This window comes from Tachysurus vachellii, chromosome 13 (genome assembly GCF_030014155.1).
Source record: "Tachysurus vachellii isolate PV-2020 chromosome 13, HZAU_Pvac_v1, whole genome shotgun sequence".
Classification (NCBI taxonomy): Eukaryota; Metazoa; Chordata; class Actinopteri; order Siluriformes; family Bagridae; genus Tachysurus; species Tachysurus vachellii.
Window position 1 is genome coordinate 15,791,620 of NC_083472.1, and position 26,158 is coordinate 15,817,777.

At 37.6% G+C, this 26,158-nt stretch overlaps 1 protein-coding gene across 1 annotated transcript; it reads left to right on the forward strand.

The window, feature by feature from the left end:
• Positions 1–578: 578 nt before the first annotated feature.
• Positions 579–21,670, forward strand: sil1 (SIL1 nucleotide exchange factor). The gene is made up of 9 exons (XM_060884998.1): positions 579–951; positions 2,758–2,875; positions 5,412–5,511; positions 18,290–18,401; positions 18,492–18,680; positions 20,034–20,155; positions 20,266–20,362; positions 21,004–21,168; positions 21,290–21,670. Exons 1-9 carry the CDS (start codon positions 877–879, stop codon positions 21,644–21,646), a joined length of 1,335 nt encoding a protein of 444 aa, XP_060740981.1. The 5' UTR covers positions 579–876; the 3' UTR covers positions 21,647–21,670.
• The last annotated feature ends 4,488 nt before the right edge of the window (positions 21,671–26,158 follow it).

Consider the following 26,158-nt stretch of genomic DNA (forward strand, 5'->3'; position numbering starts at 1 on the left):
GCAAAGGCACAAAACAGTGGACACACAAAAAAAGGTCAACCCAGAAAAACATGCACAATAACAAAAGGCTTGGTACTCTCAGGACACATAGAAACTTACCACGCACTTTATCGGATTGTTGTAACTGTGCATATATCTTAAGCGTGATCTTTCCCCCCCCAAAAATATATATGTCCTTGTTATGTTCTGATAAAGATAGATCGACACTGAAACATGGACTTGAATACCTCATTTACTATTGGTGGTGTAAAAAGAAGAATAAAACCGTAAGTCTCAAACATAGACCGTGACACTTGAAAGACACTCTCCCATCTACGATCGTTTGGTATAAATGATTTCTCTCTTCAGGTTCTATTAGGAAATTAATCAAAACAGTCTAGGATATTCCAGGAGTTAGTTATTTTCTTAAAACAAACAAAACTGATCAATAGAATTTAACATATAGTTATTATTATTTATTTATTTATTTATTTTCAAACTTCCGAACCATTATGCGATCCACACTCCAGTCCAGTAGGTGGCGGTAAATGCACCTTAAGTTGGTTTGCCATCCGCCAATAAAAATTAAAAGAAGAAGAAGAAGAAGAACACTCTCCCATAAACATATTAGTGCGGTAAATGCCGGTAAAGCACAATAAATTATCGTAATAAAAGAGGACGAAGAAGATGGACGAGGAAAAGAAATAAGAGCTTTACTTGTAGCCTTTTGCGTGGCTTGTAGCAAAAAAAAAAACAACAACATTTAGACTGTTCTTTCGGTATAGCTAGGTATATATATATATATATTCTTCTTGTAATGCTTAACGTTTTTGTTAGTTCTGCAGTCATCAGCAAAATAATTTTAAATTACCGTTACTCCTATAGTTATCAGTCACAATGAAAGTTAGTTTCAGGATAGTCATAGGATTCATCGTGCACTTAAATGTGTTTTTCTTTGCCCACACTGATAAGGTGAGTATCACGTCACGTATTTATTCATTGTGGGGGAAATACTGTAGTGTCACTTCAGTCAGCAAAACCATAAAGTTAAAGAGTACCTGTAAGAGGCTTGATGATTTCAGGCTTCATGGTAACAAGTTCTCTTTGAAAGAGTTCTCAAAAATTAAATGAATTTATATTAATTTCATAAATGTATTATTAAGAGTGGGATAATTAAATAAACTTTAAGAGCTAAATCGTGAAAAACATAAGATGAGGCCAATTCGAAAGAACAGTGTTAAATATATACCCTTTATAAAGCATGTACCTGAAGAGATTGAATCAATAACAAATGAATACTCCTTTTGTGTGACTGGTATTTTAAAATGAAAGAGAAAGCTGAAAAAGTTCCAAATCCACTTGATTGTAATATCTTCCCCAGCATTTTCCAATACATCAAATTAATTTTTAAGGAGTTTTTATTTTTATGGTAATTGATTTTTTTTTTGAATATGTAATTGATTCTTTATGCCAAAGACTTACAATAGGGGTCCACAGTCTATGGTTGATGACACCAAACGTGATCTATTGTTTTACAAATAGGGTTGCCAGAGAAACGTATAATCAGCTTTTTTGTTAATTTATTTGTGTGGGAGCCCTTTCAGTCTGTACATGCTCATGACATGCTAGACTAAGCATAGGAATTCAGTAATAGAACTGAATTTATCAACAATCTATCACTATCTTGCAAATGTACACAGGATAGTCAAGAAAGTGTGTGATCAATGCAGCTCACATTGCCTCTGCTTCTGAACATGTGTGCACAATTATGGCAATTAAAAACTTCTTTGTTTGGTAGTCATGATGCACCACCTTAGAATTATTTTCTGCAATATTATTTTTTTTTGTCAGCTTACACATACATTCTGTGATAAAAAAGAAAGAAAGTACACCTTCCTTTAGTTCTCTGTTTTTATTTGTCAGAGACGAACTAATAACTATGCACCACCAACTAATATATCAAACAAATAACCACAGATGACATCAAGAATCCCAATAACAACCAAAATATCACCAAAAAGAAACCTCTGGTGGGATTAAATAAATAAAATTTTAGCACCATGTGCACACATGGACAAAATGGTTAGTACCCTACCATTTAAAGAAAGAAAAACCCACAATCGTCACTAAAATAACTTGAAACTGACAAAAGTAATAAATGAAAATTTACTAAAAATGACTAATGAAAATCAGACATTGTGTTTAAATTGTGGTTCAACAAATGCATTTAAAAAAATAAACTAATAAAATTGGCCTAGACGAAAATTATGGTACCCTTAATATGTCGTTGCACAACCTTTTGAGACAATCACTAAAATCAAGTGATTTTTTTTTTAACTCTGAGTGAGGCTTCTGCACCTGTCGACAGGTATTTTGGCCCACAACTCGTGAGCAAACTGCTCCAGCTGTCTCAGATTTGAAGAGTGCCTTATCCAGACTGCATATTTTAGCTTAAGATTAATGAAAAGACGTTTCATGTTCAAAATAAGTGACAGAATTAATGCTCCTGAGGCAGAATGGGAACAAATCCTAAAACCAAGTGGTAAGCTTTAACAGAAATGTTGAGGCTGTTACAGCAGCAAGGGGGAGGAATCCATATTTTTTAATTGGATGTTCAAGATGCATAAAGGTGGGAGTTATTTTTGTATAACAGTACAGATTACAGATTTGTTGAGGATGGACATGCAACTCTGAACATGCATTTTTTTTTTCATGTTATTCCATGTGTTCTATATAATGTGTACATACAACTACATATGAATTCTTTGCATTGTGCAGTTTCCTGTAGCCCTCACAATTAAAGAGGATGGGAATGATTTTAATAAAGCAGAGGATGCTCAGGATCCTAAGGATTTGGATGTGGTAGATAGTAGCAAGTGGCAGATTCTCAAAGCAGGTTGGTATTGGTTTCCCTTGTCTTGTCCTTTATTTTAATTACTTTTATCTTATTTTATTTATTTTTACTTATTTATTTATTTTTATTTTTTTTGTTGTTGTACCCATCTGCCTCATTATAAAGTGGCAAAAATGCAAAAGGTTTTTTCTTCATAAAGTTTCTATATAGTTGAGGTGACAGTTATACATAGACCTTGCAGAATTTGCAAAATTGTAATAATTTTAGTGGGGTCATCAAAATGCATTTTATTTCTTTATTTAGTACAATCCTGAATGAGCATCCTCTAGACAAAGTAACAACTGAATTTACACAAATGTATCAATTGAACAGTTTATAGATGCTTGATTCTTAATACTGTTTTATGTGGATAATCTTAGCAACAGACTGAAAAGAGTGCAAGCACCACTGTCAAAGGTCCCTGTGTATAGTCGGGTAGCTGTGGATCGTTTGGTAAATGGTAGCAATCTAATTAATTCCATACATATCAGTCTCTCTATAACTGGGCCAAAATCAGCACATGGTTCCAAGAAAAAAGCTCTTGTTGTTTTAAATAATCTCATTAACCTTTCATCATGACAAAGAAACCGTTGTGGTGTCTAACCCTTTCTTGCCTAATTGTTCAGTTGATTTTCAGTTTGCCTTACAGCTTGCCTTACAGCTTGCCTTACAGCTCTGACCACAACTTCCTGATCTGGGAAAGGTATTTCACATGTAATGTACATATCGTCACTGTTGGGCGGAATCCTCGTATCTCCAAAACCATTATTTTTCAGGAAATTAAAAAAACGGCGTATTTTTTTTGAGTTACTAAACATTGTATCGTTAAAGTTGTTATTATACCTTATATTGCTATCATATACTGTTGTGTACCAACATTAACACAACATTTTCCCAAAGTCACGTTTTATCAGAGATACAAGCTTTATGACTTGGGAGCAGGGAGATACGAGATTATGCTGTCATTGATAAGAATGGTACGGACACAGACGTTGCTGCTGCCAGCAATGTTCGATAAAGTCGGCGGTCACGTTGAGCCTTTTGACAAGAGACAAGGCTTCAATAGTTAACCAAAGCTAATGACTGTAGTTACATACATCTTATTAAACTCTATTTTAAAGGTTTAAGAGCTATAAGTGATGCAATACAAAACACGATAAGCTGATTAGGCTGTCTAATAGGTGGAAATTAGTCTAATCTCGCAAACTTACCTTTGTGGCTCACGGGTTTCTTTCTGCACAGAAGCATTACAATACTATCGATTTTTAACAAAACAGGCCTACTCAAATGTATCTAACCTAACTATTTTCACTTGTTAGTGTCCAAAAAACAGTGTTTTACATGCACAGTGCCAAGAGAGGCATTGTCTATAAGTAGGCTGACTTAAAGTCAGTAAAATAATAATAAAAATAATAATTTAATAGTGGTAAAACATGTCCAAAACATTCAATTTAATTCAAATATTATATTATAAAAAACATTTTAAAATGTCAATGAACATGTATACTAAGCAGTAATAAATAGATATTTAAAATACATTAATAACACAGATAAACATAGATAAAATCATAGTTAAAGGAATAGTTCACCCAAAAAATAAAATTAATAAAAGTCAAATTATCGTTTCACTACGTTATATGGCATGTTTACCTATAATAACGAGGCAAAAAGCCAGCCAGCTTGCTTAAAGTGATGAGCATGATGGCAAAGGCAGCTACTTGTTGAACATAACGGTTTGCCTTGACATTGTAAGATACAATCCTATCTTATCTGCAATGCACAGGGTTTAGTCCGTGTTGCAGTGGATTGTCTTGCACTAAATTCCTGTCCTCAGACGAGCACCAGAACTAGCGGGGGTCAAGATTTTTTTCTTTGAGCCCCACGAAAATCACTTTAGATATCACTTTAATATATGTTGATTCGTTGCGACTCTTAATCTTGAGGAGAAATATGTCGTGAAGCTCTCCCGTGGAGTGAAGAAGAGGTGGAGTTACGAGGTTTCTCAGACAGTTGAAGTGTCCAATGGAGTTAAGAGATTTGCGCTCAAACTATTTTCAAGGCTTTAGATTGGTTAATAACTTGTAAAAATAACAGACCCACGTGAGGGACTGACCAATAGCATCGATATGTGAAAAAAATCTGAAATTGACAAAATTTGGACATACGAGGTTTCTGCCCGACAGCGACGATATGTAATATGTGACTGATTTTTTTTGGTTCACTTGGATTCTGAGAAAAAGCCGGAGTTGTGCTGATGCTGCTATCTCTGAGCTGAATTAAGGGAAAATAAGTATTTTCTAGTTAAAATAAATGTACAGCCATGCAGTGGCCCTACCCCCTTTCACACTTGTTGAGGAGCTGGCCACCATGTTCAATGCTGCTTACAAACTGGGGACGTTGTTTTACCACGAGTTGCAACCTGTGACTGAAGAAACTTAATAGAAGTAGTCATTTCTGGCTAGAAAATATATCTAGAGTTTAGAGAGTATTTCTCATAGTAACACATTATTGTATACTGTATGTATTCACATTGTTACAGGTCAAGCTGTTACTGCAGGCTCTCATGTCAGGTTAAATCTTCAGACAGGGCAAAGAGAGGTCAAGCTTGGAGATGAAGAATACCTGCCGGGTAGAAAGAGGTATGGAAATACAATATTTTATTAGTGACTAGTAGTAATATGGTAAGACTAACAACGTTTTATCTCCACCAAGCAGTTTTCCCCTCTTTTCCACACTCCACGTTGCGCTGGACGGTTGACTAAAAAATACTTAAACCCCTGCAACTTCTTGACCTCAGCCCCTTGTAAGCTCACTGTTCTACTTCCTTCCTATGTTGCAGTTAAGTCATAATGCAGTAAGTCCTAACTAGAACACATCACCTCTATTTTATCCATACTGCTTTAGTTCCTAATAAAATTCCACACTGATTGTAAAATACTACTACTGATCTATAAAATACTAAATAGTCTCGCACCACAGTACCTGAGCAAAACTTTGGTTGATTATGATCTGCCATGCATATTTTGATCAAACTGTGCTGGCTGCTGTGGTAGTAAGTAGTAATTCTATGATAATGAGCTATCCAGCTCCTGTTGCAGCAAAGCATCCCCAAACACTTCCACCTCCATGTTTCACAGTTGGCATGAGGGTCTTTTGCTGAAATGCCGTATTTGGTTTATGCCAAACATGCCTTCTGTTATGGTGTCCTAAGAATTTAATTTTAGATTCATCTGTCAAAAGTGCATTATTCCAGAAGTCTTAGCCTTTATCTCTGTATTCTTTCGCAAACATTAGTCTTGCCCTCATGCTTTTCTTAGACTGCAAAAGTTTCCTCCTTCCACACGTGCGATGATAATTATCGCTGTTCAGTCTTTTTCTGATTGTAGATTCATGCATCTGTATCAAGAGCTTGCTCTATGTCCTGTGATGGTATTTTTAGGGTTTTTGGAGACATCTTTAAGCATCTTGCAGTCTGTACTTGGGGTGAATTTGCTTTGATGGCCTGACCTGGTTTTTAACCATTTTTAAAACCATTTTTTTTTTGACCATTTTTAAATGTTCTCAACTTGTAAATGATTTTCCAGACAGTGGAATAGCTGATTACAAATTATTTTGAGATCTTTTTGTATACCTTACCAGACTCATAAGCATCACCAATGCTCTTTCTGAAGGCCTCTGGGAGCTCTTTGGATTTCACCGTGGTGATGTCTCTCTTCATGTCTCTCTTCAACAATTAAGAGCAAACCAAACTAAATATTTGAGGTTCAACCCTCCCTCAAAATCTGTAACAATGTTCTAATAATTTGCACCTGATGTGATACACCCGTAGGTAATTTTATTCAAATTAAGTACAAATAAATTTGGGGGTGTGTCCTTACTTTTTCCACAAGAATTTTCCCTTACAATTTCTCACAATAATTTTTTTATAGATCATAAATCGTTTTATTTGTTTAGTTATATTACTTGAATCTTCCAATATTGTTAAAATGAAGATCAAATTCCAATATGTTTAACTATTTATTAAAAAATAGGCTTTCATTGGGTGTCCTAATTTTTCCACATGACTGAGAGGCAAAAGTAATTTCAAGATCAGGTGTCTGTGAGTTAGGGTTGCCACCTTCAATACAGAAAAATAAGGGACGCCTGCCGCAGTGGGGGCCACACCCCTCGGGGCCACAATGACCACAGTCCTGATGGCGTGCCAGTGGTGGTATATCAAAACTTAAAACATGTATTCATAAAAATATTAAGATTGATACCAATGGACATTATAATAAGATATCTGCTATTGAAATCAGTGTGAACAGATGCACTCAGTCTCTCACTATCACAACTTAAGTGGTCATATTGAATACACAGCTATGACAATAATAAATATACGCCAATAAAGTGTGACTGAGAACACAAAAAATAAGCTTTTGGAGGAACTTGTGAGATCTGAACCATATTTTATTAACTTATTATTAAATTAACAGATCCATAACTTAGTAATTATAACTTGCAAATTTGCAAAAGATCTTCCATGAACATCATGAACATAACATCAGTGGATGTATATCAGTGTATCAGTGAATATCAGCGGACCAGAAGTAGTAGTGTGCAGTATTGGAGCATGTCAGGCCTACTTTCTTTTATAAGTGTACTTCTTGTGACTCCGTGCAGCACTGAGAAGCTGTTTGTCTTTCAAACAGCTACAGTAAAACTCTGAACAGGACTGCTCAAAGTTAAAAGTGATCAAGAGCTCACTCCTAATGAGCTCCACAGAGCACCTGTTCCTGCTGTCACTCCATTTGTTGGCCATTCTAGAAAAGATCAGAGCTGGACGCGGGGGAGTATCTGGAGATGCCATCGTTTCATATGGATTTTCTGTCACTCTGACTCTGTCGAAAGAACTGGCCCGTAACCCTAAAACAAACCAATCAAACCAACGATGGCAACGAGTATTACCCAATCAGGGGCAGAATAGGACGCGTCTCCACACAATGCGGGTGGGGTGATTTGCATGGGATGCTGTATAATGTGGACCTATGTAAAATACGGGACAAATCGCGTCCCGTATTGATTTGATACGGGACGCATCATTTTGCCTGTAAATACGGGACGATTCCGTATTTCACGGGACGGGTGGCAACCCTACTGTGAGTGTCTATTTTATTTAAAGATTTTATCAGGTGCCTGTGAGTGTCTGTTTTTATATAAAGAACAGAGATATAAGTCTGATGTTCATGACGTGGAAGTGGGTCATGGCAAAAACAAGGGAGATGTCTAAGGACTTCAGAAAAAGAGTTAATGTTGCTCTGTGGGCTGGAAAAGTGCTTTTAACAATTCACATTGTCTCAAAGCAGCTTTATAGAAGTATAGAAGCAGCAAAAAAATAGAAATAAATAAATACATACATATCAGGGCTGGGCGATATGGCCGAAAACTGTATCACAATATCAGTGTTTCATATCAGTCGATATCGATAATTACTGAACTTTTTTTTATGACCCATTTAAAATAAGGACCAGGAGAAAAATATATTACATTTAAACATTTTTATTTTAAGCTAAACCTTCCTCTTATCGTAATCCCTTCAATTATTAAGACAGAACTGTCAACAAAGAGGAAAACTCATATAATTAAAACGTAAACATAAGTCTAAAGTCACAATGCACACTTAACAATTATCTCTTAACATTTAAGGTGCAAAATGAAAGAAAATGAAAGAAATGCTTAATAAAGTGTAATAAAATAGTGCAATGTGTTAAATATAAACATAAACACTAGCTGTTCACCTTCTGGTGAATAAAGTGTTTTAAAATATGTGCAGTGTTTTTTGAACATAAATAAAACTGAGGTAGACTACTGTAATATAAAAAACAAACCTGATACCGAACAGTAAAGTTGTTTGAAATATAAAACCTGCAGAAATATGAAAAAGTAACTCAAGTTATTCTTACTCTAATCATACTTGAAGTTGAACTATTCAAGTATATTTTCGTAGACTTATAATTAGGGCTGTAGCTATCGAATATTTTAATAATAGTGTATTCTACCAAAAATTTCAACGATTGAATAATCTGATAAAATGTATTTTTGCTTAATTAAAGAGCAATATTAAATATACAAGAGTAAATAAGATGGGTCTCTTAAAATGAATAACTAATTGGTTTCCTTTTTTAGAAAAATGAACTTTTTAAATGCATATTATGCAATGCATACAACAGTATTTTCTATCAAAAATAAGCATTTAGATATTACCCATTGTTTCCCTATCTGTACTTTTACTGTGAACAATGACAAAGTTGACTGAGAAGAATTAATTACATTTAAGTGACAAACATTCTGGGTTTTAAATGAACCCTTTTCTGAGATGCAAAAACAAACAAAAAAAAAATTTCAAATTACTTTTTTAAAGTTATCAAAACTAAGGCATACATTAAAACAAATAGTAATAATAATACAAAAATACTGCCTTTAAGTCATGCAACTTAACTTTCAGAACTAAAAGATTCAAAATCTACAGCTCAGCCATAACAAACCTTTACTGTCTAATTTGGAATGCTTTGTGGTAATTAAGAGGCAAAAAACGGACAGGTTCTTGGCACTAGAGGCCATGCATGGTTTCACACCGAGTGCTTTAAGCATATATTTATTAATCAGAATGTAAAAATCTCTCTCTCTCATCGTGTGTGCTTTTAAAAGTCTTTAAATCAGCATGTGATTGCAACGAAAAAAGGTAACAACATGCTCAGAACTGAGGCTTGCCCTGCGCTTTGAAGAAATCATGTTTCCTGCTTTACTTAAGCGCGTTGTCACACACGCACACACAAAATAATTGCAAAAGAACGTGACGTGAGTTTTAAAATGAATTAATAGAGGCTTCGAGGCAAAGGAATTTGCCTCAAATAATTTTGTAATTGAGTTACTCGAGGAATCGTTTCAGCCCTAATTATAATATCCAAAATACTGCCATACTGGTGCGCTGACTTTTCCTCTTTTATTTACAGTTTCCTCGCTCACTGCGGCTCATTTTCTGCTTATCAGTCGCCGGTTACTGAAGAGGAATCCAGCACCAGCACGAGACAACGATATGGCACAACCAAAAGGATACTGTTACATGATTGGATAACGAGCCTAACGAGTGTTACGCAACTTGCCTTAATGCAACCAAACTTGCTTCGCAACCTCTGTTTTCTTCCGACGAAGAATAAAAAATATCAAACGTCTTATTGAGCACATTTTTTTATCGCTATCGATCACGTGTCTATCGTGATACATATCGTCATCGTTTTATCGCCCAGCCCTAAAACATATACACTATCTCAGGGACCTGCTGCTAAGAAACTGTGTTCATTCTAGTATTACTGCACACAATATTGTCTGAACTTACAGTATTTACATATAGTATTGACACTGGTCGGTCGGCGCTGTTTTTTGTTTACTGTCTTTTGTGTATTGTCTTTTTGTTAGGTAGGATTGTGTATTGTCTTGTAACCTTTTGTCTGCACTGTCTTGTCTGTCTTGTCCTGCATGTCTTGTTTGTATTGTCCTGCACTGTCTTGTCTGTCTTGTCCTGCACTGTTTGCACCAGGTTGCACAGTTACACTTTATGTGGCTAGGACTACTTACTAAGTCCTAGCCCTGTCTTTGCTTTATGTAGCACCATGATCCTGGCGAAACGTTGTCTCATTTCACTGTGTACTGCAACAGCTATATATGGTTGAAATGACAATAAAAGCTACTTGACTTGACACAGTTTAAAATGAATTAAAAAATATTAACTTAAAATACTATATATCTCTAACATCTATCTCTAATGAGCAAGCCAGGGGCGATGGTAAGAAGGAAAAACTCCCTGAGATGATAGGAAGTAAAATCCTTGAGAGGAACCAGGTGAAGATGGAAACCCATCCTCATTTAGGTGACACTGGACATAAAATAATGTAAATGTAAATAATGCCAATTCTATAACAGTTTGTAATAGTGCACTCTGAGAGCGCCTGAGAAACTAATGGGTCAGTGAAAAAAGAGGAGAAAATTGTTAGGTAGGATTGTAATCAGATGGTGATGTGGTGGCAGTTTTGATCTAGATGTATAAAACACACTCAGACTCAGAGGTGGTAGCAAAGAAGTAAAGAAATAAGAAACAAAGTCTACACAGTGAAGAAGCAAATTCTAGTGTTTCAGCTTTCCCTTTTGTACGCCAGGTGCCACACGCTGGTGTGTGTGTGTTCATGCGCCCTTCCTGGTTACTGAAGATGTATCTCTTTGAGTTATAACCTCAGCAATGCCACATTCCATTTTCAGTTCTTATTGAGCACATGCACGTATACTCCCCTAAAGTTCCCATTTTTATAGCACGTACAATGTTGACGGCTGGGACAAGGGCCTCTTGTTATTTCTCCTTAGTCTGACACATAGAATACTGTAAAAGCACATAATTATATAAAAACACATGATATTTAAAATTTCCACTACAATGGACAATGTTCATTATTTGCAAAGTGCAGACAGGGACTCCGGAAAGACTAGCTATGACAGCATAACTAAAAGAGACAGAAGGTGACAGTCATGAGGGATTCCTTGGACGAAAGCGTCCCACCACTCCAGTCAGCAAACCTGAGCGACCTGAGGGTGGCAAGGCGACAGCATCCAGACATCCCAGTTCACCAAACTCTCTGTCCATGAACACTCCAGATCTGCTCCTTTACCTAAGAAAAGCTATTTATAAAAAGCTAGACTAAACAAAGGTGTTTTCAGGCTGGACTAAAACACTGTGACCCAAACACTAATTGGCTTTGACCCCTGTTGTAGCCTTTTGTATATGAAGTACTACCAAATAGCCTACACCTTTTGAATGAAGTAGGAGTGACAAATCATAAAAAACTAAAGATCACTAGGGTACTGTGGTGTATAACCATTAAGTGATTTAAATGTAATATTTGTAATAATATTTGTGAAATTTAACTAGGAGCCAATATAATGTGATCGGGGTGATTGTGTTCAGATCTTATGATTCTAGTTAGGACTCTAGCTGCTGCGTTCTGGATTAGCTAAAGTTTGTTTATGCTCCTACTGGAACATCTAGACAGTAAAGCATTACAAAAATCCAACCTAGAGGTAACAAATGCATTAACTAGTGTTTCTGCATCATGTCATGACATCATATTTCTTATTTAGCACTATTTCTGAGATGAATGAAGGCTACACCTGTGAGATTATTTATGTGAGCTTCAAATGAGAGACCTGTGTCAATCACACCAAGGTCTTTTACTGCTGCACATGATGAAATAGAAATACCATCTAACGTTACTCTGAAATCAGAGCTTTCTTCTGGCTGCCTGTGGTCCTAGTAAAAGCACTTCTGTCTTCTCAATTTAAGCAGAAGGAAGCTAGTAATCATCTACTGTCTGATGTGCTTAACACAGTCTTCAATCTTATTAAGCTGGTACCTCACATCTGAGTTGGCTGAAACATATAGCTGCATGTCACCAGCATACCAGTGGAAGCTAATACCATGTTTATAAACAATTGTACCATGGGGTAGCATATACTGTATAGCATATATACTTCATAGACTGGTGCATCCAATAATGAGAAAAGGTATTTAAGGTGGCCAGTTGCAAGTCGTTGTTGACTCTACTTTGAAGAGTGGCAACATGGAGTCCTCAAAACAACTCTTAAGCCCTATTCAGACGGGACTAGTTTTACAGGGGGTCGTTAGAGAAATTTCAGTTTCAAAGACGTACTTTGTGATTTTAATCCTGTCCGAATCTGCCATGTCTGTCTTTTTCTCACACGACCTGTGTAAAGATTCCAGAGCAAATTACCTACTGTTTTTCAGCAAAATCGGCGCTCCTCTGAGAAATCTAATCCCGTCTGAATGTGAATGTCTGTGATTGCCGAAAATGTTTTTTCCAAAACGCGTTTTCTTGTCTGTTTTGGTCAACGTGAACTACCGTATTAACGCTAGCACACCGGTATTCAAGTTTGTACTTTCTGCACACCAGTAATGGATGTAAATATGTTTGCTACCATGCGAAGAAATAAAAAAATTAAATCAACAAGAAGAGCCAAATCATGTAAATTGTTAAGACTGGCTACTGTAATATCAGTTTCAGGTAAGAGTATTTATAAACTGCCTCACAAACCTTGTGGTTGTGTATACAATTTTCAAGCTGAAACTAAAACGTAGGTTCGCTCCAAACAGAAATTAAACCCAATGTTTCCTCCCAACTCCAGTGTCGTGCCGCTTTCTTTTTCACCGCCATTTTTACTATTGATCGGTCATTTGACCATACGCAATCCACGCATCCTGGACATGTGGTCTTGTGCAACGCCCACATGTAAAACTTAGACACTCCTACCTCCATAATAAACACAGAGATGTTAGTCCCGTCCGAATCCATACATGAAATGACAGACGTCGGCTGAAAAAATTCTAACTCAAACGTCGTTTGGAAAACTAGTCCCGGCCGAATAGGGCTTTAAATGAAACTCTTAAACAAAGATTGTTCAACATTATGGTTTAGGGGAAGGCTACAAAAAGTTATCGCAGAGATATAAGCTGTCAGTTTCCTTTCTGCACACACACCACAAACGGAGTCGCTTGAGGTATGCAAACGCACATTTGGCTTCATTTTGGAATAATGTGCTGTGGAGTGATGAAACAAAGATTGAGTTATTTGGTCATAACAAGGGGCGTTGTGCATGGTGGCAAAAGAACACTGCATTCCAAGAAAAACACTTGCTACCCACAGTAAAACTTGGTGGGGGTTCCATCATGCTGTGGGGCTGTGTGGCCAGTGCCAGTACTGGGAATCTGGTTAAAGTTGAGGGTCGCATGGATTGAGTGGCAATATCAGCAGATTCTTGAGAATAATGTTGTGGAATCAGTCACAAAGTTGAAGTTATGCCGGGGCTGGATATTTCAACAAGACAAAGACCCAAAACACTGCTCAAAATCTACTCGGGCATTTATGCAGAGGAACATGTACAATGTTCTGGAATGGCCATCCCAGTCCCCAGACCTGAGTATCATTGAACATCTGTGTGGTGATTTGAAGCAGGCTGTCCATGCTGGCAACCATCAAACCTAACTGAACTGGAGATGTTTTGTAAGGAGAAATGGTCTAAAATACATTCATCCAGAATCCAGACACTCATTACAGGCTATAGGAAGCATCTAGAGGCTGATATTTCTCCTAAAAAGGGTCTACTAAATATTGATGTGATTTTTCTGTTGGGGTGTCCAAATTTATACACCTGTCTAATTTTGTTTTGATGCATATTGCGCATTTTCTGTTAATCCAATAAACCTTATTTCACTACTGAAATATTACTGTGTCGTTTAATGCAACAAACTTGGTTGGTTTGACCCATGTTTCTGTTAAAGACAGAACATTAAACTTCTGATCAGTAATCATTTCATTAGCAATAAGAGCTTTAGATGCAAGAGATCTTATATTTAGCAGACCTAGATTCAGAACAAAGGTGCTGGCTGTGCATTCACTATGATCTAATTTTATGCTAATAATGTTACTAAAAAAATTTTGTTTTTAAGAGTTTTTTGTTTAGCTTAGTTAGGAAACAGACACAGTCTTTATATTGTGGCTACATTGTTTTGGATCATTGCCCTGCTGCAAAACCCAAGTTTGCTTCAGCTTGAGGTCACAAACAGATGGGTGCACACATGCATTGTTACTTTTACGACATATGTAATGGGACACAAACCTTCCAAAAAGTTAAACTTTTGTCTTGTCAGTCCACATAGTATTTTCCCAAAAGTCTTGGGGATCATCAAGATGTTTTCTGGCAAATCTGAGACGAGCCTTTATGTATGTTCTTTTTGCTCAGCAGCAGTTTTTGTTTTGGAACTCTGCCATGCAGGCCATTTTTGCCCAGTCTCTTTCTTATGGTAGAGTTCTTTAAATGTTGTTGTGGGGTCTTTTGTGACATCTTGGATGAGCCATCGCTGCGCTCTGGGGGTAATTTTGGTCGGCCGGCCGCTCCTGGGAAGGTTCACCACGGATCCATGTTTTCGCCATTTGTGGATGATGGCTCTCACTGTGATTCGCTGGAGTTATGTAGCATTAGAAATGGCTTTATAACCTTTTCCAGACTGATAGATCTCAATTGCTTTGTTCCTAAATTTCTTTGGATCTCGGCATGATGTGTAGCTTTTGAGGATCATTTGGTCTACTTCACTTTGTCAGTCAGGTCGTATTTAAGTGATTTCTTAAAAAAAAAAAATAATAATAATCAGGAAGGGGCCAACACTTTTTCACACCACTGTGGGGGAAAATAAATAAATAAATAAATATATATAAAGTTGTGCCTGTGTCCAAATACATATGGACCTAACTGTGTATATATAACTATATATCTATATATACACAGTTAGGTCCATATGTATTTGGACACAGGCACAATTTTCATACTTTTGGCTATGTATGGCACCAGAATAAAATGTAAATGGGAAAAAACCAAGATGTATTTGAAGAGCAGACGTTCAGCTTTAATTCAAGGGGTTCAACAGTCCCCCCATTTTCTAGGGGCTCAAATGTAATTGGACAAATTAATATAATCATAAATAAAATGTTCATTTTTAATATTTTGTTGAACATCCTTTGCAGGCAATGACTGCCTGAAGTCTGGAGCTCATGGGCATCACCAGAGACTGGGTTAACTCCTTTCTGATGCTTTGCCAGGCCTTAACTGCAACTGTCTGTAGTTGATGTTTGTTCATGGGTCTTTCTGCCTTTAGTTTTGCCTTCAGCAAGTGAAATGCATGTTCAATTGGGTTGAGATCAGTTGATTGACTCGGCCATTGCAGAATATTCCATTTCTTTTCCTTAAAAAACTCCTGGGTTGCTTTTGCAGTGCCGTCCAATCAACTTTGCTGCATTTGGCTTAATCTGGGCAGACAGTATATTCATTGTATATGTCTGCCCAGATTAAGTAAATTCTTCAGAATTCATCCGGCTGCTTCTGTCTTCTGTCACATCATCAATAATCACCAGTGACCCAGTGCCACTGGAAGCCATGCATGCCCATGCCATTACACTGCCTCCACTATGTTTTACAGATAACGTTGTATGCTTTGGATCATGAGCTGTTCCAAGCCTTCACCATACTTTTCTCTTCCCGTCATTCTGGTAAAGGTTAATCTTAGTTTCATCTGTCCAAGGAATGCTTTTCCAAAACTGGTTAGGCTTTTTTAGATGTTTTTTGGCAAAGTCTAATTTGGAAAAAAATGTGCCTTGTGGTGAACCCTCTGTATTTGCTCTCGTGAAGTCTTCTCTTGATCTTAGATTTTGACAATGACACACCTACCTCCTGTAGAGTGTCCTTCACTTGGCTGGATGTTGTGAATGGGTTTTGCTTTACCATGTAGAGGATCCTGCGATCATCTACTACTGTTGTCTTCCGTGGACGGCCAGGTTTTTTTTATGTTGCTGAGCTCACCATTGCATTCTTTTTATTGTACCAAACTGTTGATCTGGCCACTCCTGCCACTATGTCCCTGCTATCTCTCTGATAGATTTGTTTTGTTTTTGAAGCCTAATGATGGACTGTTTGACTTTCATGGAGAGCTCCTTTGAACGCATGATGTAGGTTCACAGCAACAGATTCCAAATTCAAATACCACACTTAGAATCAACTCCAGACTTTTTACCTGCTTAATTGATGAAGAAATAATAAAGGAATAGCCTACACCTGTCCATGAAACAGCTTTTGATTCACTTGTCCAATTACTTTTGGTCCATTGAAAAAGGGGGGTTGGCTATTCTCAAGAGCTGTAATTCCTAAACCCTTCCTCCAATTTGGATTTAAATACCCTCAAATTAAACCGTAGAGACTGCACTTTCTACGGAAGCGTATTGCATTCACTTGAGGAAAAAAATCTACTCTGTTTTTCTGAATTAACGACTTAATTATCTCAGAATTATGAGAGAATTTTTCATAAAAAAAAAAAAATTAATTGTTCTGTTTTTCTGAATTAATGAGATCCCTCAAAATCCTGCCAGGAGCTCTATTTTAGGTGGATTGCATTGAAGTAAACATGTCCCGCCTTTCAAGTTTAATCCAGTTTTATTTTACTTTGGGTTTGAGACATTGGGAGATACTGCTGTCTTTAAGTAATATAAATGGTATTGTTATTAGTGCGTCGACTTTGCGCCTGTTCGGACGAAAAGAACATTCTGATCTGCTTGACGTTGCTGTGTTTCTCCAGGATCAGTTGAACCGACTTCTGAGATAATTAAGTCGTTAATTCAGAAAAACAGAGCAAAAAACTTTTTATTCATGAAAAATTATTTCATAATTCTGAAATAATTAAGTCATTAATTCGGAAAAACAGAGTAGATTTTTTTTATTCCTGAAAAATTATCTCATAATTCTGAAATAATTAAGTCGTTAATTCAGAAAAACAGAGTAGATTTTTTTTCCTCAAGAGAATGCAATACGCTTCCGTAACTTTCAGCCCACTATACCTATACAACTATAGCTTGATTATGTTTTGGTAAATACGTAAAAAAACTAAATTTGTGCCTGTGTCCAAATATATATGGACCTAACTGTGTGTGTGTGTGTATATGTATGTATGTATGTATGTATATATATATATATATATATATATATATATATATATATATATATATATAGCTGCGAAAGTTAATGCTGGTTCTGATTAAAAGGTCACTGTTTATGGCTGAATAGCCGCAGACCAGTCCCATTCTGACCCATGTCCTCTGCCGAATCAGAACTGGACCAAGGAGCAATGGAAGGAAGTGGTCTGGTCTAATGAATCAAAATTTTCTTTTACATCACGTGGATGGCCGGGTGTGTGTGCATCGCTCACCCAGGGAACCCATGTCCCCAGGATGCACTAGGCGAAGAAAGTAAGCCGGCAGAGGCAGTGCAAAGCTTTGGGCAATGTTCTCCTGGGAGTCGATGCCTTGATAGGTCAGAGCAGTTTTAGCAGCAAAACAGGGGCCAACCAGATATTAGGAATTATATAATATACTACCTGAACAAAGAAAGTCATATTCCATAAGTCATAGCCATATATGATGGAAATAACTCATTATATTTAGTTTATAATTTATATATATTTAGATTATTCATTATATTCAGGTTGATCTCATTTTTTATGGACACATACGTTGCTGAAACTAGTCACTGCAGTAATTGTTCAAGGCTTTTCTTTGTTTTTGTCTATGCTGTGTGTGTATAGAATACATCTGTAGCTAGAATGCTTTCATACAATAGGTGCATACATATGTGTCAGTCTTTATGATTTGGGTATAAAATTTTGACAGCAGTGAATTAGGCAAAATTACAATATGTGTCATGATTGTGTCCAGGCAGAGGATTCCTAGTGACTTCTCATACAAATTATTCACAGCTATGTTTCTTTTCTCCCTTAAGCATGCATGGAATGCTTAACAAGCAGACACCTCTGTTCACATCTCAGGAGCTAAAACAGGCTCTGAAGAAGTTTAAAGGCGTGGATGACAGTACAAAAAGGAACTCAGAGCAGGTATTCTAATATTAATGGCTTAAAACAATTTATTGTAAATGTATTGTTAGTTATTTAATTTAGTTAACTTAGTTTTTTTAATATCATAAGGGTAAAGCGTCTTCACAAACACTGTTTCGCTCCATGGATGAACTCAGAAGAGACTTGGCCATGTCAGACTTGCTTGTGGAAACAGATGTCCAGATTATGAGTAAACTGTTGTCCAAATTCAGCAGCACTAACACTACCATGGAACAGCGGGTTGCTGCTTTACTTGACTTGGAGTACCTTGTTCATCAGGTGATAATTTTATTAATCTATTATTTAATATATTTAATATATTATAAAAATTTTAAAAGGATTTTGGAGATATGAAATACAGTGCATCTGGAAAGTATTCAGTGCTTCACTTTTTCAGATTTTGTTGTTATAGCCTTATTCCAAAATCGATTAAATTCATTATTTTCCTCAAAATTATACAAACAATACCCTATAATGACAACATGAAAGAAGTTTGTTTGAAATCATTGCAAATCTATTAATAAAAAAAAATGACAATCACATGTACATAAGTATTCACAGCCTTTGTCATCGCACATGAAAATTGAGCTCAAATGCATCCTGTTTCCACTGTTCATCCTTGAGATGTTTCTACAAATTGATTGGAGTCCACCAATCAATGTAGTGAATAAATTCCGAAAATTTCTGCAACATTGAAGGTCCCAATGAGCGTAGTGGCTGCCATCATTGGAACCACCAGAACTCTTCCTAGAGTGTGCCGCTTGGTCAAACTGCGCGATGGGGGAATAAGGGCCTTGATGGTCATGAAGTCATGAAGGTGACCAAGAACTCAACTGTCACTCTGACAGGGTCCAGTTTTTCTGTGGAGAGCAGGACCTTCCAGAAGAATCGCCATCTGGAGTTTGCCAAAAGGCACCTGAAGGACTCTCAGACCATAAGAAACAAAATTCTCTGGTCTGATGAAACAAAGATTGAACTCTTTGGCCTAGATAGCCATCGTCATGTCTGGAGGAAACCAGGCACCGCTCGTCTGGCCAATACCATCCCTACAGTGAAGTGTTTTTCAGTGGCAGGAACTGGAAGACTAGTCAGGAACGAGGGAAAGATGAATGCAGCAATGTACAGAGACATCCTTGATGAAAATCTGCTCCAGGGTACTCCAACGACCCTAGCTTGGGGCAATTCTCTGTCCTTGAATGGCCCAGCTAGAGCCCAGACTTGAACCCCATCTCTGGAGCGATATGAAAATGGCTGTGACCGACACTCCCCATCCAACCTGATTGAGCTTGAGAGGTCCTGCAAAGAAGAATGTGAGAAACTGCCCAAAAAATAGTGACAAGGTTGTAGAATCATACTCAAAAAGACTTGAGGCTGTAATTGCTGCCAAAGGTGTTTCAACAAATTTTTGACCAAATTTTTTGGCCTGTTCTGAGAAAATTTTGAATTTAATCCATTTTGGAATAAGGCTGTAACAACAAAGAGAAGCGCTGTAAATACTTACTGGATGCACTATAAATTTAAAGAAATGTATTTGCATTTTGGTAATTGATGTCTAATATTTCTAATCAGCCATGATGATAGCATTTTTAGTAAAATCAAGCAGATCACAATTTTATTTATTTTGTATTTTAGGTGGATAATGCACATAATCTGGTGTTAATGGGTGGAATAGAGATTTTAAATGATGCCTTAAACAATACAGATTTTAGACTTCAGGAAAGTGCTGCATTTGTACTAGGATCAGCTGTTTCTAGGTATGACAGCAAAATATCTTTTTGGTGCTATTACTATTGTTAAATATCTATTTAAAATGAAAGACTACATGTAATTTAGTTATGGCCTGGTGATGGTTTTCTGTTTTCAGTAACCCCTCTGTCCAAGATGCGGCTTTAGAATCTGGCACTTTACAGAAGCTACTGATTATGCTTGCAACCCCACGACCAATGACAGTTAAGAAAAAGGTAATTATCTTTTGAGTATTTTACACGTTGAATATTTTTACTATGTAAAGCTGTTTACTTTACACTTAAGATTTCTGCCATGTTGGTTTTCCTGTAGGTGTACAGTTCCTCGTCAAATCTGTCAGTGATTTACATTTACATTAACCAACAAAGCTGAAAATTGGGTAGATTATCTCCCATAATAGGAAAAACAGTATTGAGCACTTAATAGTTATTACCTGTAGGGTATAAATGTTTTTCCTGTATTTGCTTTGTCACACATCAGTTGTACCTATCAATTGCTGTTTAAGCCCTATAGGTATAGGGATCAGGATATTTGGGTATGGTTTAGGGGTTAAAAATTAAACATACTGTTTTTTAACCTTGATATGTCTGGCTTTCATCTTAACAAGAGCACAGACAGTGTTGAAAGATTTTCCAGAAAACATATGTCTAATTCGTAATTTAACCCAAACTTCTTTGTGCCAAGCTTTTGCATAATAATAATGATCCAAAACAAAAAAAAAATCACATTCCATTTTCACAAAGACATCCAGTATTTTGTAGCACTGCATGCAACTATCTTTACACGTATACATAGAGCAGCATTTTCACTGTTGAAAAGCTCATTAACAATTGATCACCTTTCACGTTTTTATTAGGTGTTATTTGCATTGGCATGTCTGTTACGTCACGTCCCTCCTGCTCAAAGTCAGTTCGTGAAGCTTGGTGGATTGCAGGTGTTAGTTGAGCTTTTCCAGGCACAAGGAGCTGAAGTTCTGTGTGTGAGGATTATCACATTGCTGTATGACCTGATTACCGAACAGGTCAATATTGGTGCAAACTTTTCTGAATGGATTTTATGTTATCTGATTATTATATATAAACATAGTATAACTGTGTGAAAAAGCCTGTATTTATATAAATACATGGTGTTTTGTGTTCTAGGATATGATCTCTCAAACTGGTATAGATCCTCAAACTACTCATCAGGAACCTTTCCAGCAATATGATTATATCCCACTGTTCCCCATGCTTGTGGAGCAGGGCTGGTGCAGTCTGGTGCCCGAAATTCTTTCCCGCTCGGACCATGATTGGAGGGAGAAGGCTTTGCAGACTCTTCTGGCCTTGATGCCCCACTGTCAGACGCTGTTTCTGCAGAACCCTACTTTGAGCACATCTCTTGGTCTTCTGCAGAAGCAATACCAGGAGTTAGTCCTTAGAGAGAGAAGCCTGGGAGAGGACGATGGTTACTTTGATGAGATTTTGGTTCTGGTAGAATCTGTAATGCTGAAAATTCAATAAAAATATTGGTGCTTTTCTACCCACTACATTTGTACATATGAGTGATTATTTGATTCACTGTATCCTTTGTCAGCTCAAACCAATCTGGCCATTCTGCACTAGTTACTAGCTTTTTTAGCAATAGCTAATGTTTGTTACATTTACAGCATTTGGTAGATGCCCTTATCCAGAGCAATGTACTAATGTGCTTTGAAGTCTCTATCAATAAATATATTAACACCATTGACACATTTTTTTAAATATACATAACATAAAACCAAACTGGGAATATAAGTGCTAATTTAAGCGTTTCAGGAACCTGTCATTTGAAGATAGCCGGTGACTAAGCTGTTTAGACCTCAGGGTAAGTTCATTCCACCAGCAGTCTTTGGGGATTTGTGGATCAGCATGGGAATGCTTTGTTTCCTATCTGGAAGGATGCTTACAGTATATCAGGTAGCATGGAGGGGATACTTGGTCCTCATCTTTTCTCCCTGTATACTCACTCTCTTGGGAAAGTTATTTCCTCACATGGGTTCTCTTACTACTACTATGCTGATTATACGTGGCTTATCTTCTCTTTCCCAACCTCGAATACCACAGCTTCTGTTCGGATCTCAGCACGTCTGTCAGACATCGTGGATGATGGCTCCTCAGTCGAAGCTCAATCCTAGCAAAACTAAACTGCTGATCATCCCAGGTGATCCATCCCTAGGTCATGATCTTGCAATATACCTGCATAATGATCTGATCTCCCCTTCAGTTCACAGCTCACAACCTTGGGCTAACTATGGACACTCAGCTGCCCTTTTCTTCGCATGTTGCTGACGTGATATGCTCATGTCATTTCCTTCTTTACAACATTAGAAAGTTTGGGTCATTTTTGTCCACACCGGCTGCTCAGGTATTTGTTCAGTCTCTTGTCATCACTACTGCAACTCACTGCTGGAAGGTCTACCTGTGACTCAATTTGTCCTCTGCAAATGATCCAAAATGCAGCTGCATGACTTGTTTTCATCCTGCCTAAGTTCTCACATACAACCCTGCTGCTGCGCTCCCTCCACTGGCTTCCAGTAGCTGCACGCATCAGATTCAAAACACTGATGCTTGACTACAAAGAAAAATGGAACAGCTCCCTCTTACCTCAAAGACCTCGTCAATCCTCGCACTGCACCTCGCACCCTCAGAAGCTACCAGCACTGCTCGATTGGTTCCACCATCTCTCAGGCAACAAGGTGTTGGAATGTACTTCCCCTAGGGATATGTACAGCTGAGTCACTGCCTATTTTCAAATGACAGTTGAGGACCTACTTATTCATGAAACACTTTGAAGTGCACTTCAACTAGCACTTTCTTCACTGTTTGTTGCATGTGTGTATTTATAAAGAAAATAAAATGCACTTTTTAAAAGTGATTTACTCTCATTGTATCTTACGTCTGTAACCTAGTGAACTAGAGTTAATGTTTAAATGATAGTGATATTTAAAGCACTTTTGTACATCCTTCTGGATAAGGGCATCTGCCAAATGCTGTAAATGTAAATATAAATGGCCTGTAGGGAAGAACCCGATATGAGCATGTCACATTAGCAACATGAGAGGAAAGGGACAGTTGATTGTCCTTGGTTACTCTGAGGTTGCAATCCATGGCTGAAGGGGAGATCAGATCATTGTGTAGGGATATTGGAAGATCCTGACCTAGGGATGATTCCCCTGAGCTGACCAGCAGTTCAGTTTTGCTGGGATTGAGTTTAAACTGATGAAAAATGAGAGGACCATGTAATTTATGGAGAGTCTGCATGAAGCAATTGCCACTCCTCCATGTTACCTGATTGTGGTTGACCATATCAAATGCCAGCGAAAGCTTGAGAAGGATGAGGACAGATGACCGCTTGGTTGATCTAGCAGCATGTAGCTTCTCAGAGACTGCCAAAAGGAGTGTCTCTTTGGAGTGTGCTGCTTTGAAGCCAGATTGTTTGGGATCTTGAAGGTTGTTCATTTTGTTGTCGCTTTCATTCAGTGAATTCTTTACTTTTCTATCACAATTAATTTTATTCCTATTATTTGTGAGATGCTTTTTTTTGTATCCTGTCTTCAAACAGCTAGCGGAGGAAATGCTCTTTGGATCTTTTTAAGACTCATAGTCATAGTCACAAAGCTAATGCTAAGGCTTGCCAACAGGAGCAACACTCCTCTCTGCTTCACATGTTTGCTCTCCTCAGTGAAGCACATGCTAAGAAACCTGAAAGAGCTCTGATCACAGGAGACTCCATCTTAATGTGAAATTAGCTAGGTCTTTAGGGGCTCCAGCAGCACTGGTTAGGTGTATTCTGGGAGCCAGTGCACCAGACAATGTTTTAGGGTCTTAGGCAAGCATAGATACTCGAAGGCCTTCGTCAGTCAGAGATTACTAAGAGTGATATTGTAGAAGTGTTTAAATTAGCAAAGGCGGTGCCCGATGCTGTAGTATGCTCTGGCCCCATCCCAATGTGGCACCCCATCCCAAACTGTGGTTAAACCCAGGGTTTACATTATAGAGAATGTGGCTGTTTCACGAGCTAAACAGAAAACTATAAAATTCTTTTATAAAATTTGTTTTAGTAACCTTGTTAGCATAAAATTAGCTCATAGTGAATGCACAGCCAGCACCTTTGTTCTGAAGCTAGGACTGTTAAATATAAGATCTCTTGCATCTAAAGCTCTTATTGCTAATGAAATGATTACCGATCAGAAGTTTAATGTTCTGTGGCACAGGAGAATCAGCAAGCTGGTTTGGAGACTAAGGATCAGGATACTCAGGTGAAGCTGGTGAGGTAAGAGAGTAGGAACTAATGTAGGAATGGGTTTATGCAGGAGAGGCAGAAGTTTCGAGCTCAGATCAGCAGGGGCCTACATGCGGGCAACCATCAGATTGGGCACACTGCTCTTTAGTAACACACACAGGGGTTTGGGTGGATTCATTGGAAGTAAAAGGTTTACACACAATGTGTGATGGCATGAAAGGACACTCAGGCACTTCAGTGTCACTGAGATGTTCCAAAAACTTGACAAGCTCACCTGCCATGTAGGAAAGCGACGGTATGCTTATAAAGGTCCAGCTGGCTGCCTGGAGGATATGGGAGGAGCGGTTGGCTGAAATAAAGATGCCAGCTGACACATTAGGCCAGCTGGATTGGCCTACTGAGGCTGACACTTCAGGCCAGCTGGAGGGGCCTGCTGAGTCGGCTGCTATTGACCTAAGGGGAAAAGAGGAAATAAGTAACCTTTAGTGGGAATAGTGGAACTAGTGCTGAAAATATACATGAGCAAGCCCGGTCTGTGAAGTAATATACTGACATCATGAGAACACAGTACACTTGGCAAGCTAGCAAGTAAGTACAAGCAAACATACCAATACCTATAGGGAGATTTACACAAATTACATTAATAACATTGCGTGAAAAGGCTTTAATTGTAATCGAAACTTGAAGAATTAACATGTAATCAAAAAATAACTATGAAATAGAATAGAATAAAAGATTAATTTCACTTACTCATTGAAGAGACAGAGGCAAATAATCTGTGAGACTTCTGATAAGAGTTGAGCGGCAAAGTGTGATAGAACAAGGAAATGCAGCGCTCTTGAATAATAGGAAACCAAATAGGCAGGAAAATCCATTAAAGGACATATGAGTAATGGGCGAAATTAAATTCCTGGAAATAAGGAGATGTCAGAAAGCAGGATATTAGGTCATAGAAGAGGCATATGAGGCATTTCTGGGGGAATTCAGAGAAGCAATGTAAATGAATAGGAGGGGCTTCAGGAACAACACTGGGAAATTGCCTAAAAATACTTAAATTAAAAGAGGATTCCAACAGGCTATGGATATTTTTCTTGAGCTCAATGGATCTCCTTCTCATCCAGGTCTGAAGAGTCTCTTCATTGTTTTATTCTTAATCTGTTTTAGTTAGTTCAGTTAGACAGTGTGGTGAATATTTGGCTGAAGACAAAAGGCCCCGGTTCAGCCTGCGATGTGTCCACAGGAGGGCTCTGAGTTCTAACACACGCAGATATATGTTTCAGCTAAGTCAGATGTGAGTCACCAGCTTAATAAGCTTGATGAATGTGTGAAGGACTTCAGACAGTGTATGCCTACCAACTTACTTTTGCTTAACTCTGGCAAGACAGAAGTGTTTTTACTAAGACCACCGGATTCAAGAAGCAAGCTTTCTGATTACAGAGTATCTCTAAATGGTCTTTCTATTTCATCATTCACAGCAATAAAAGACCTTTGATTTTGGGTAGCCTTCTTTTATCACAGAAATATTGCTATGATAATAAATATGATGTCATACAGTATGATGATATGATGTCACAATTCTAGTTAGTGCATTTGTTACCTTGGATTATTGTAATACTTTACTGTCTGGATGTTCCAGTAGGAGCATTAACAAGCTACAGTTAGTCCAGAATGCTGCAGCTAGAGTACTAACTAGAACCAGAAGATATGAACACATCACCCCTACTGTATATTATCCACATTGCATTGGTTCC

What these genes read in the sequence shown, in the direction of transcription:
- sil1 (XM_060884998.1), top strand. Translation starts at nt 877, where the DNA reads ATGAAAGTTAGTTTCAGGATAGTCATAGGATTCATCGTGCACTTAAAT. An exon ending in CTAGGATCAGCTGTTTCTAG is followed by an intron (nt 20,156 to 20,265) that starts GTATGACAGCAA and finishes TTCTGTTTTCAG; the next exon opens with TAACCCCTCTGTCCAAGATG. An exon ending in CAATGACAGTTAAGAAAAAG is followed by an intron (nt 20,363 to 21,003) that starts GTAATTATCTTT and finishes CGTTTTTATTAG; the next exon opens with GTGTTATTTGCATTGGCATG.